The sequence below is a fragment of the Rhododendron vialii genome, chromosome 12a (genome assembly GCF_030253575.1).
Source record: "Rhododendron vialii isolate Sample 1 chromosome 12a, ASM3025357v1".
Lineage (NCBI taxonomy): Eukaryota > Viridiplantae > Streptophyta > Magnoliopsida > Ericales > Ericaceae > Rhododendron > Rhododendron vialii.
Window position 1 is genome coordinate 19,894,182 of NC_080568.1, and position 14,052 is coordinate 19,908,233.

The 14,052-nt window shown below is 38.3% G+C and overlaps 1 protein-coding gene across 1 annotated transcript; it reads left to right on the forward strand.

Annotated features, from left to right (window-relative positions):
- The first annotated feature begins 9,072 nt into the window (after positions 1-9,072).
- Positions 9,073-11,157, forward strand: LOC131309537 (zinc finger BED domain-containing protein RICESLEEPER 2-like). Its single transcript, XM_058336154.1, has 4 exons — positions 9,073-9,842; positions 9,894-10,023; positions 10,127-10,155; positions 10,242-11,157. The coding sequence occupies exons 1-4, from the start codon at positions 9,073-9,075 to the stop codon at positions 11,155-11,157; spliced, it is 1,845 nt and encodes a 614-aa protein (XP_058192137.1).
- The last annotated feature ends 2,895 nt before the right edge of the window (positions 11,158-14,052 follow it).

Below are 14,052 nucleotides of genomic sequence, written 5' to 3' on the forward strand. Positions count from 1 at the left end.
TTATTCGCAAAAAGTATTCTGGCCCAACTTGAGTGGAAGTTGACAAGTTCCAAGAGCTGAAAACGCTCGAATTAGACAACGAACGGCCAAGATTAAGACCATCCGATACAACGCGCATGGTGTGGCCCAGCGTGGAGAGAATCTAGGGGAACAAAGCTCACACGGAAGAACATGGCCACGTCATCACGTTACGGACAGTACGGCCTCCACCATTAAACCCTCCACGTGGACTCAACAACGTAGTGACACGTAAAGATTTCCGTGTTTTACCGTTCGAAATATCCCTTGGAATAAAGAAGGAATATATCACAATACAGTTGAAAACCATGTGATCATCCAAGATTATTTCCAATGAAATTTCAGATTCTTTGTTCCACTTTTGTAGAGGTTTTAATGACAGCGCTAGAAAGTGGGATGACGTCGTTATTATATTTATTTTTTGACGTTCAGTCCAAGTTTAAAATTTGAGCCCGAGTAATATCATCAGGATAACATTAGGGAATTACTGAAAACTTATTTGGTTGTTAATTGACTTTCAAGTCACATGATTATTTGAGACACGAGTAAATTAGCTTGCATACTTGAACTAGAAATTATTTTTGTAATACTATTCCAAGAGGTTATTATGAATCTTCCACTCAGATTTCAAAATAAACAAATTTTTTGAAGAAAGATAAGGATGTTGAATTTTTCTAAATAAATAATATATATTCTCACAAAACAAATTATTTTCTTGTGTTCCTCTGGGAACCGGAGGTGATGTAATGCACCCCGGTGTAATGCACGTGAAGTGCAAAACATGGATTGTTGATGTCATCAATCAACGATTGCGATGTGTTTTTAATTTCTGACCGGTAATAAATATCTTTTACCAATAAAATATTATATTTAATTTGGACCGTTGATTGATGAGATCGAAGACTGTGTGCCGCCCCACACGTGCACTACACAGAGTGCACTATAGCACCCCGGCCCGGATCCGTGTTCTCTGATTAGCTCTTACTTTTTCTTTTCTTTTTTTTTGATCAACAATTCATTTCATTAAAGGCCTAAAAATAGGCAAATATAGCGAATCCATCCGAATACAATGAAGAGGGAACTACAGCCAAACCATCCAAAAAATACACATGATAAACAAGGACAAAGAGACCAATAATGCCTAGATTCTAAGCCGAGTCACAGACTCACTACTCACCGCCTCTAAGGGTCGGGTCACGAGGAGCTAGCAATCTATCCATTCAGTCGCCTCGGGATGGCGCAACCCCCAAATCACAGACGAACAATAACAAACCGATGGAAACAGACAAGAAATCAAGCAGATCAGAAGCACAAACACCTTGGACTGACACCAATAAGCCGTCGGCCTACTCCGGTCAAGGGATGACGTCGTACGCCGACAAGGAGGCACAGACGGGTCCTCGGACCAGAGTGAAGGAGATTAAATCTCCGGCAAGCCCCCGCTGCCACGCGGGGCTCCGGGCGAGGAGATCGAAATAGAAATCCACATGGGCTAAAATTCCGATCACACGCGACCACGGCGGCCGATGCCTGCGAACCCAAGTCTGCCTATTCAAGTCCCAGGGCTCTTCAAATCAGACGACACACTCAAGGGCCAAGCCCTGAGCCTTATACTACCGCTGTCAAATCCAGATCAACAGCTGCAGTACCCACCATATCAGCGGGAGGAGGACGCCGACGATCTCCGACGACGGCCAAACCACTAACACAGCACCACCACCACCGAAATCGAGAAAAAACCAGCAGCCGCTAACTAATTATTAACCCACCACCAAACCCACCGGATCTGAAAAAACAGACCGATACAAATACTGAGCTGGGCAGACCAGTCGATAGAACCAAAAAAAGCAAGGAAAAACCCAACCCCAACACCCTATTATTACGTCACCGCCGGCCACTATTCACCGGATCTGAGAGGACGAGGCGGAGACCGGTCGAAAACAGGCCCACCGACAGCCGACCAAAAGCCCGAGCACCAGAAGCATGAACGCCTTGATCTCAACAGCCCACAGCCGAAACAGATCGAGAATAGATACACCAAGAAAACGGAGAGAAGAAGGAGAGGCGATGGAGAGAGGGGTGGAGGAGGGGGAGGAGGCGGCGGCCCCCCTCCCCCAAAGTTGAAAAAGATTTAGGCGAGTTCTTTTTAGAGAGAGAGAGAGAGGAAAGAAATTTTGGACTGATTAGCTCTTACTCACTATATGCTTTCTGCTCTATGCGTAAGCTAGTTCGTATAGACTGATTTGAAACAAACCCTACGATAACGGCTTTAATTACTAATTTGGTAATGCAACACATGCAAGTTACATCCAAGAGCTAGCGACATATTCTTCTTAAAAGAGATGTTTCATTGTCAAACACCACCGACAATAACGAAAAGTATATATAGAATATAAATACAAAGGATGAGAAAAAGGCATCAGTTTTATTTTATTATATTTATTAACCCAAGTTACTTTTTTATTTTTTTGTTTTTTAAAAGATCACAATGAACCCAAGTTATTTATGTTGGGCGTTTGCACATCGATCCATTGATGTGCAACTGTGTAAGCAACGCCGGATGTGTTAGGACTTAGGAGTGCGCTAATGCTAACTGCACATGTAATAGAGTACATACTCCCGTACAGATCGTTTTAGGACACATTTTGGATCCTACAACCATAATCGGAGTCGCTCATTTTGTTCCAAATATTTTATTTTAGGCTCCTGTAAAAAATCATTTCAACCGGATACCGATAGGGGCCTTTACGAAACATCCAACTTTGTCCTAGAATTCAAGCCAAATTCTGGGACGAAGTTGGATGGTTTGTAAAGGCACTTACCGGTATCGGGTAGAACTTATTTTTTTTATGGACCCTAAACAAAATATTTTTAACAAAATGAGCGGCTCCGATCATACTTGTGGGATCTAAAATGGGTCCCAAAATGATCTGTGCATGGAGCATGTACTCCAGTGTCGGTGCAGCTAGCAAAACTCTTAGGAGTGACTACAAAGAGTTCATCACATCATTGGGCCCAATATAACTTGGATGAACTCGAGCCCACTTGAAAACTTAAGCCCGGATGCGTTGGGAGAGACTACAGCGCTAGATGTTTATTTGATAAGAGACTAAACATTCACACATGTTCTAACAAATTGGTAATTTGGTATTGTCGAGAAAACGACCAAACAACAAATACATAATCGCGAAGAACAATCAAGAATAGAAAACAAGAACGCACACAAAGAATTTACGTGGTTCCCTAACTGTGTAATTTAGTACATTCATGGTTCACCCCAGTTTCCTTACGTAATTCAAATGAAAGAAGTACAAATTACTTTAATCACCATTAAATTGTAATACCGCTGCCTTGGTGCCCCCGATGAGTTCTTTTTCGTACTTATAGTGCATCCACGTTGTAATAAGCAAATTGCTATGGATAAGCAAACTTAACAACAATACTAAAAAAACACCTCACATTGTAATAAGCAAAGTTACAAGTCTTTTAGCAAATAACCAAATTCCACCAATTCCATAACCAAACTTAACAACTTTTACCAATAACCAAAACTCAATAATCAAACCCAATAACCAAATTCAAAACTAAAAAACACCCCACATTAGAATCGTCTCATCGAGAAGAATAATTTGGTGTGGTCGGGTGCATGATTAGAACTCGTTTGTAATTGGACATAGGTGCATTGCGTATTGTGGGGGGGTTTTTTTATAGGGATGCAAAAATAACCAATGTGGAGGTAAAGTTTGTTAAGTTTGATTATGAACTAAATGGATAATCAAATGCTGACGTGGCACATTTTGGTTATTGATTTTGATTATTCCCATTGCGGATGCTCTTAGAATATTAATTTGCATATAAGTGTACATAAATTAGAGTCAACTTAATTTGATCGGGATGGCGCTTTATCTCTAAGATGCTGTAATAAACTTTAAATGAAGATGGGCTACGAGTCCCTTGCATCGCAAAACGTCCTTGGGGCCACTCTTTAGGTTAGTAAAGGCTAGTGGGAGACTGGAGAGATTAGTCCTGTGGTGCGCGCAAATTGATCCGGGGATAACTTTTCACTACCAAAAAACATATTAGGGTAGAATTTCTCCTCTTTTTTTTCTTTGTTTTTTTGCGCTTCGGAAATAGAATTTCCCCTTTTGACAATTGATAACAATGATTATAAATATCTAGAGAGGTTATAAAAAAAAAAAAGCTGGATATTCAGCAACATACACTCCATATAAGCAAGTCCGGCAACATTAATTACGAATGTAATCTAAATTAATTTTAACAAACTTAGCGATCATAAAAAAACAACTCCAACGAAAGAGTAAAGCTGTTATGTCTTGGTGGTTTGGCGCTCATACGGCCGCTCATTCACTTAACTCTAAGCAAGAACCGATTCTAAAATTTTTGAGCTTAAAGCAAACTCTCAGCATGGTGTCCCCTCGGTACATTTTCAATATGTATCCCGATATGGTCTTATTGAAAGGCAAAAAAAAAATTCATTGGTCTTTGAAGTTGTTCTACCATGCAGTATCCCGATATGTTCTACCTACCATGCAGTATCTAAAACAACTCTAAAAAGACACTAGTAATGAGGGACTTTAATTAACATGCCACATTGGTTGAGTTAAAATCATAAAAGCATCGAATACAGCAATTTGATTGGAGAACCACTAAACCAATTGCAATTTTAGATGGGTGCATGCCACTTGATTATACTCCAGAGCACCCAATTTCTTCTCCTGCTATACAGCACCCTATGACCATAAATGTAAGTATTTTAATGCAAAAACATGCGCCCAAGAGTAGCAAATTGGGAGCCTAAAATCTGAGTTTCTTTTTTTTTTTTTTTGAAAACATCATAACCTAAAATCTGAGTTTGAAACCGGGTAAAATGAGAGGAATCTTTTTTAAGACTCTCCTAGTCTTGGTATGGATGACTTATCTTTAAAGGAATCGGGAAAAAAAAAAAAACCAGAGTGTGCGGAAGATAAACCAGACACCCCTATCAATCGAGAAAAAGAACAATAATTCTATGTACCCCGAAAGTGAAATTATTGATTGACATTCATTCACTTTGATGTGCGAGTAGAGGTGTCAAATGGGCCGTGCCGGCACGGCACGACACGGGCACGGCACGGGCACGGGGCAGCACGGCACGTCACAGGCACGGTATTGGCCTGGCACGGCACGACACAACTCGATTGTAGTGGGCCCGGGGCACGGCACGGGAACGGAAGTGGGCGGCACAGCACGGGCACGGCACGAAAATTGGCCTGGCACGGCACGGCACGACACAGTCGTAGACGGGCACGACACGGGCACGGGCACGAAAAGTGGACAGGAACGGCACGGCACGGCACGGTTCTAGCAAGGCACGGGCACGGGCACGACCCGGCACGAGCATGGGCACGAAAGGGCACGGCACGAGGCACGAAAAAAAAAATTAATTAAGCCAAATGACTTTTTTTTAAAAATTTTAAAAAAAATAAACAATTTCTATTCGGTAAAAAATATTTATTTACCTTTTTTTAAAGGTAAACAACTAAGATATTTAATTTTTTTTTAAAAACAATTTATTAAAAATCATGTTTTTAAAAAATCATTTTTTTACTTTTAAAAAACTATCAAATTTTATTTGGTAAAAATATTTGTTTTGTTTTTGTTAGTAAAATTAAATAGGTTTTGGACCTTTGGTTTGCAAATTTAACATTACAATACAAGATAACAAGTAAAATTAAAAAAACTTATCAAAATATTTATGGTGCAAGAGTAATTTAATATGAAAGGAAACGTGCAAAAGTCATATATTATTTACCCCAAATCTAACAAGAAATAAGAAAAAAAGGTGTCAAACAAAAAAGAAAAAAAATACATAGTAGAAATAAGGGGAAAAAATAAATAAATAAGGGTTAGCTGGACAGCCTAGACTAGGACTTGAACCCAGGTCCTTAGGTCCTTTTATACACAAACAAACCACTATGCCACCAATTAACTTGTATTATGAATTTGAAAAATTAGTATACGTTATGTAGCTCTATTATATAAAAACGAGGCCATCAAGCAGTAGCCACACAATCGCAATGCAATCACAACGATCGATACCATTCAATGCATTCATTTTGTTGTGTTTAGTGTTTTAATCATTGGATCCAATTTTTTCGTGCGTCAGATTTTGATAGCTCTTTCATCGGCACACTGATCATTGTTTGATTGAATTTTTTTTACGTCTGATCAAGTATGTAGCGATAAGCATTTTACTTGATTATTGATATGAATGATCTAATCCCTCCCAAATAAAAGTTAGATGGTTCTGATTTTTATAAAATAGCTTAGGCAGCACTTAAGTAGTAATTTATAGGACTTAAACACCTCTAGAAGAACCGAATGTGCTTCGATCACGTGGTTTCTGACATTCGATTATCACCTATTCAGGTGAGAATGATAAATTTGATAAGACGTGAAATCCTAACGGTTTAGATCGAACATTCAGGAAAAAGAGTCTGTAGCTACCTTTCAAATATATACATCGAACTTAGTTGGTCATGAAGCAAGGTATTCTGCTATAATATAATGTACGTTAGCCACACGATCACAAAACAAAAATGACGATCCATACCGTTCATTTTGTTATTCTCTATGTTTAATGACTCTAACCAATTTTTGGGTCTACCGGATTTTTAAAACACCTTCATCAAGACGTAGATTCATTAATAGAAAAATAAACGTTATAAACAATCAAGTATATAATGATAACCAAATTACTTTATTTTTTGCAAGAATGATATAATCGCTCCCACATAAAAGATAGACGGTTTCGATTTCAAAAAAAAGCTCGGGCGGCCCTCAAGTGATGCATTATAGGACTTTACGAGAATTTTCCATTATTGGTGCATATGGATTATTGGCGTCTCGTATGCACATGATCATACCGTTCATATAAAAGAGTAAGAGATGTTGCCCTAGCAGACATCTCTCATCTCTGGACTCTGATTCTCTCTCTGCCTCTCACAATCTCACTCTCTCAAGTCTCTCACGACAGTCTCAGGCCAGAGCAACGTTCGGAAATCTAACGTTCGGAATTGTCAACAGATAAATCCGATCTCTCTCACTCCCAACGTTTGAATCTCACTCTCGTCTCTCTGACACTCTCCACTCTCAAAGTTCTGATTCTCAACATCTCTCTCACACTCTCTCCGTCTCTCGCTTCTCTCCACTTTCAACGGTGACTGGTAGTGGTCTGGCGGTGAGTCAAACCGTAGATCGACTGCCGTTTTCGATTGAGGTCGTTTGTTTGCCCGATTGAAAGTCTGAAACCCTGGATCTGAGTTTGTTTGCCCGACTGAAGGCCCCTGTCACGTTCAACGATTTGTCTCTGAAACGCGACGACTGAGGTCATTTACGGTGACAGACGTGTACGACGAGTTTCCTTTTCCGGTGACCGACGTGAACAGATCTAGCCCTTCCCTTTCCAGACGTCAACAGGTACCTCTCTCACTTCCCTCTCCAGACGTGAACAGATTTGGGTTTATGGTTTCTATTTGTTGATCCTGATTTGATTTGAGTGAATTTTTTCAATCATTTGATGCATATATGAGATTTGATTTTACGGCAGTAATGATGCAGATATGAGATTTGATTTTACTGAGGTCATTTGATGCATATATGAGACGTGAACAGTCTGAAACCCTAGATCTGATTTGATTTTTTCCTCTGATTAGATTTGAGTTATAGTGATCTCCATAAGCATGTCAGTAATGATGCATATATGAGATTTGATTTTACGGCGGTTTAATTTCCAATAGATCGACTTTTATACTTTATATATAATATATATAATATAATCAGAGGAAAGTATAGAGGCCATTGTATGAAACAAACTACAAGAAAAAGCTTACACAGAAAAGGAGGCTAGCTTCTTTATAGTAGTAACTTGACAGGTTGCGAAGCATGCCAGCTATTCTAGCATTGTTGGTTCCGGCACCAATCAACCCCAAGGAGATGACAGCAGCCTGTAGAATCCAGAAATGTAAAATATTTGAAATATAACAAGAATTAGATAATACTAACACTAATTCTCAATTAAACAACAGTTAGAATACCATTGCTACTTCAGTATCAGTGTCATGACTCATGACTAAGTCTGCTTAATGTGTCCTTAACATTGACCTGGATCACAACATCCAATCACAGATTTTCTTAGCAATATATCAACTGCACTCTAACTGCCACTTCAAGAGTGCTCAGCTTGCAAGATATCACTGGATAGGTTACCTTAGGGTTCGATATACAGAGGAGACCAAGAGCCAAAGGAACTGCCCTTCTGATATTCTGCTCCCCATACTGCAAAAGATGCTCTAATGAGCGAATAGCCATTTCAATACCCAATTCTTCAGCCATTGCTACCATAAGCACCTTGAGCACATTCCCTGTACCAGCATAAGCACGGGAAAGTAGAGTCATGTCACAGTACTTCCTAATTTGCACATTAAGTGTCTTTGAAACCTCTGCCGTTGCCTCCACACTTTCCTGTTAAACGACATTCCGAAGAAAACCATCACAAACATATCAGGATATTAGGAACCAACTGACCAACATATACCAAGCCTAATGATAGGCCAAGTTCAAAGGTAATAGGATATTAGGATTTGGACTTGTTTTTTATTTCGTGTTTATAGTTATGGTATGCAAAATGTTTTTTGTTTTCCATCTCTGCACTGAACTGATCATCTGCTTTTGGTGGAGCCTAAATTCAGAAGCTCTCTTTGTTTGATTATTTGTCTGGTTAGACTGCATATGGTTTTGGTGTTGAGATATAGTAGTTGTAATAAAGGAGCACAAACTCCACATGGGACTCTGGACATGCTTGAGCTATAAACGATGTGGTTTATGGTTACTGAGTCAGTCATTACCGTCTTGAATTCAAATTTCGAATACAGTTTACTTTGCTCTATTTGTACATTCTAGGTTTTCTGCACATGTAGGTTATTAACTTATTTAGATGTTATTAATTAATGTTCTACTGTACTAATTTTCTCTGTTTTCAGTTTTTTGTAGGAGATGGATCCTGAAAACATTCATTTTGACAATGAGGGTTTAGACCTTAACCCAGATGATGATGAACCAACTCTACCAGCTGGAAGGGAGTCTGTAGGTGAAGCTGCTTCAAACATTGCAGCAGGTTTTAATCCTACAGGCGTAACAGGCTGTAGCCAATCAGCCCAGTCAAGTGGAACAAGGCGTTACTCTTGGGTATGGAAACATGCATCTATAGTTGATAACTATAAAAATGCACAGGGAATTGATTTAGGATCTAGAGCTGTATGTAATTATTGTCCAAATAATTATACTTGCGTAAGTAAGGGTGGTGTAGGGCATCTTCAACGACATTTAGAAAACAAACATAAAAAATTTAAACATTCCGAAGTTGGAGTCAGTGGTGAATCTGGTGGTTTTGATTCCGTAGGTGGTACGTCGAATTTCGTATATTCTCAATCTAGTATGAGAGAGGGATTGGCCCGTTACGTAGTTGCAGCAGAACAACCATTTACTTTTGGTGATGATATTAGATTTGAATATTTTGTCAAACATTATCTTAATCCTCTTTTTTCGAAAGTTTCTAGAAATACAACCAGAAGTGATTCATTGAAAGCTTTTATTGAAGTTAGAAAAGTTTTGATGAGTGAAATTGCGGAACTTGGTAGTTTAATCTCTTTTACTTCAGATTTGTGGAGTGGTCGAAATAATCTTGGTTACATTTCTGTGACAGCTCATTATATAGACTCCAATTGGATTTTGAATAAAAAAATTATTGCTTTCCGTTTAATGGAGTATCCTCATAATGCTATGAACATTTTTCAATGTATAATGGGTGTTTTTAGGGAGTTTGAAATTGTTGATAAAGTTTTTAGTATTACTTTTGATAACCATTCTGCTAATACTAGTTCAATTGATTTGTTCAAACAAAATTTGACTACTCTTCATGCTGGACAATTTTTTCATGTGCGATGTGTTTGTCATATTATTAACTTAGTTGTGCAAAATGGTTTGAAACATATAGGACCACAAATAGAAAAAATTAGAGATGCTATTCTTTTTATTGCTACTTCGCCAGCTAGGCAACAAGAATTTGAAGGATTGTGTGTAAGTTACAATATTAAAGCAAAAAAAATCAAAACTGATGTGAAAACTCGTTGGAATTCAACATTTCTTATGTTAAAATCTTGTAGGAATCATGCTGATGTAATTTCTGCTTATATTAATTCCAAGCATATGCGTACTGATGGTGGTTTAACTCGAGGTGATTGGAAGATTGCTTTTGAGTTTATGAATTTTTTGAAAATATTTTATGCTGCTACCTTAGCTTGCTCAGGTGTTCGTTATCCTACTACTTGTATTGTGCTTAATCACTTGTATAATATGAGTCACACTCTTAAAAGTCATAGAACGAAACCAAATTTTGTAGCTGCTTGTAAGTCTATGGAAGATAAATTCAACAAATATTTCGAGAACATGCCAACAATATTTATTGTAGCTTCTGTAATGGACCCAAGGATTAAGGCAAGGGGTGTTGAAAAGCTCTTAAAAGGGCTTGGTGAGAATTTAGGGATTACATTACCTTCTATTTCTACTATCACTGCGCTGTTGACTTCTATATATGCTTCATATGAGTCTAAATTTGCATGCACTACTGCTGCTCCATATTCTTCAAGTATTAATGACCCATGTTCTACAAGTAACAATGAGAATGACCCATCTTGGTTTCTGATTTCAGGGCCAAGTAGTAGTGAAACTTTATCACGATCTGAACTTACTCAATATTTAGAGATAAATTTAGTTACCAATGAGGAGTTTCAATCATTTGATATCTTAGCTTGGTGGAAAAAAACTGAAAAGACATTTCCCATTCTTTCTATCATGGCACGTGATTTACTAACACCACCTGTGTCTTCAGTAGCTTCCGAATCTGCTTTTAGTGCAGGTAATAGAGTGTTGGATGAGAGGAGGAGCAGACTAGCTCCCGACATTTTAGACTGTCTTATATGCTTAAAAGATTGGGAGGATGCACGTCTTGGAATTCAAAGATGCCATCCTAGAGATGAATTCAGAGATTATTTTTCGGACTCAGATATAGATGCTGATTAGGGGGAGATGCATTGCTGATGCTGGTAACTTATGAAGGCCTTAAATGACAACTTAATGTTGCCGCATGCAGGTGCTATTCTTCTTATATCTGAGTGTGTGCTATGATGATATAATCTGAGCCTTTGGTGTTTAGTGTGGCCAAGATGATGCTGGTAACTTATGAAGGTCTTAAATGGCAACTTAATGTTACCGCATCCAGGTGCTATTCTTTATATATCTGAGTGTGTGCTATAATGATATAATCTGATCTGAGCCTTTGGTGTTTAGTGTGGCTATGATGATGTAATCTGAGCCTAATTGGTGTTTTGTGTGGCTATGATGATATAATCTGAGCCTTGGTGTTTAGTGTGGCTATGATGATGTAATCTGAGCCTAATTGGTGTTTTGTGTGGCTATGATGATATAATCTGAGCCTTTGGTTGTTTAGTGTGGCTATGATGATATAATCCTGAGCCAAATTGGTGTTATACTTCAAGCTTTCATTTGTTATTGGACTGAGCAAAAATTGAGCAGAAATAACTTTGTATGTTGCTGCTGCTGTTTGAACAACTCTGTGTGTCAGTGTGTGGGTGTCTTTCAATTCAAGTTTTAGTGTCCCAAGTGTGTGTGTATTTGCTGGTTTCAAAATGTGCAGTTTTTAGTGTGGCTATGATGATATAATCTGAGCCAAATTGGCGTTATACTTCAAGCTTTCATTTGTTATTGGACTGAGCAGAAACTGAGCAAAAATTGTGCAGAAATGACTTTGTATGCTGCTGCTGCTGTTTGAACAACTCTGTGTGTCAGTGTGTGGGTGTCTTTCAATTCAAGTTTTAGTGTCCCAAGTGTGTGTGTATTTGCTGGTTTCAAAATGTGCAGTTTTTAGTGTGGCTATGATGATATAGTCTGAGCCAAATTGGCGTTATACTTCAAGCTTTCATTTGTTATTGGACTGAGCAGAAACTGAGCAAAAATTGAGCAGAAATGGTTTTGTATGTTGCTGCTGCTGTTTGAACAACTCTGTGTCAGTGTGTGGGTGTCTTTCAATTCAAGTTTTAGTGTCCCAAGTGTGTGTGTGTTTGTTGGTTTCAAAATGTGCAGTTTTTAGTTGGTTTTTGGTTCAAAGTTTGGAGGGTTTTGGCCGATTTTTGGTTCAAAAAAGTGCAGATGTGTGTGTGTGTGTGTGTGTGTTAAAGATACAACAGTCAGCTAGTTTCAAAATGTGCAGTTTTTAGTTGTTTGTTGGTTCAAATGGGGAAGGCTCCTGGGACTTGCGATTTTAATGGGATAGCTGCAATCACTACCACGAATCCAAGTAAGATTAGAATGGCATTGTCAGCAGAAAAACTGTCTGCTTTCTTTCGTTTGTGCTCTGTTCCTTTTGCTTTGACATTTTTTACTTATATGATTTTTTTTCTCTGTTATTACAATAATGCAAGTCATAATTATTGTCTATTTGGAAGGTAATATTCCTTTCTTTACCTGAACAATCATTTTCTGGTGAATGTACGGATTTAGATCTTCTCTCCATTTCATAAACAGAATTCTTATCTCTCGTTTGACACAAAGTGCAATAACTTAACTTCAAAATACCAATGGGAAAATAACCTTTTTGTGCAACCAAGGGTCTTAAAGCCGAAACAAGTGACTTTAGCTGATATAGAAAGAGAACATTTTTTTGAACGGACGTCTACGTAGTTGCTAACTTTATGGAACAGTTTTCAGTTTGAAATTAAGAGTTTTGGTGTCCATTTCTCACGTCATTAGTTGTGAAATGGAGAGGATCAAAATCCAATTCTATAATTTACATGTACATGCTTTATTCATGTCCCCAATTCTCTTATTGCATATGAACTCCTACCCACAAGTATAAGGAAAACAAGGGTTAGCAAGTTAGCAACTAATGAGCAACTCACGTTTCTTGCCTTTGGTCGATGTAGTGGTGGCAACAATGGAACCTTCGTAAACACCACAGCCCCGGCATTGAATTCTTGGAGCTCAAGTTCTTCTTCCCACTACCTCCATGGCTGTGGTTCAACACGTGCGGTTATTCTAGTTGGAGTCCTATCATTGTTTGCGATTTTCCTCTGATTCATATGTTAATGGGTTGTTTGCCAGTAGGGAATTTTAGCTAGATGGCAGTTTTTATTCATTATGTGCCCATGTAGAACTTTGTCTCGATGTACTGCTCCTAGCCAGTTTTTTCCTCTGTGAATATGTTGCAGTTGAAAGGTTAGGAATTCAGATGGGGATGTGTTTTGACTGGTCAATTATTCTTTTTAAGGTTGATGATTCCTTCAGTTCTGATTGATCGCTGATCATTGTAGAACTCTCTTTATCTATCCCATTTGGTTTATATAGATGTTTCTCTTAATGGAAAACAATCCTCTATATGAATATGTTGCAGTTGAATAGGCTTGTGAATTACTTGAACTGAAATCTTAGAACTATACAAAGTAGTTGAAATTGCTGCCTTTTGAAGTACATAATGTCTTGACAGTATTAGCCCAATAATAACCTGCATTTATATAGTTCAAATCTGCGTAAAGCGGCCAGTTGGGATTTTTCTTACCTTTGTGAGGGCTATAAAACCAACAAAACTCTACTTTTGAAGTTGTGTACATTTTTTTGTGGAAATTGAACAGCGTTAGGTGGCAGAAATAACAGGAATTTCACCTGTACAACTGAAGCAGCTTGGATTTTGCCCGATATTGTGGCCTGAAAGGGATTTTGGCATGGCTGTTCCTTTTCATTTTTGACAAGACAATACATACAAACTTGAGACCACAATGATTTTCGCACTTTAAAATTTATCTTTTAGTGTCTTGGAGTGCACTGAGGCACACAAGGATTGACAATGGAAAATGGAAAGTGATTCCTATCATAAAATTAATGACATAGCATTTTTTCGATACT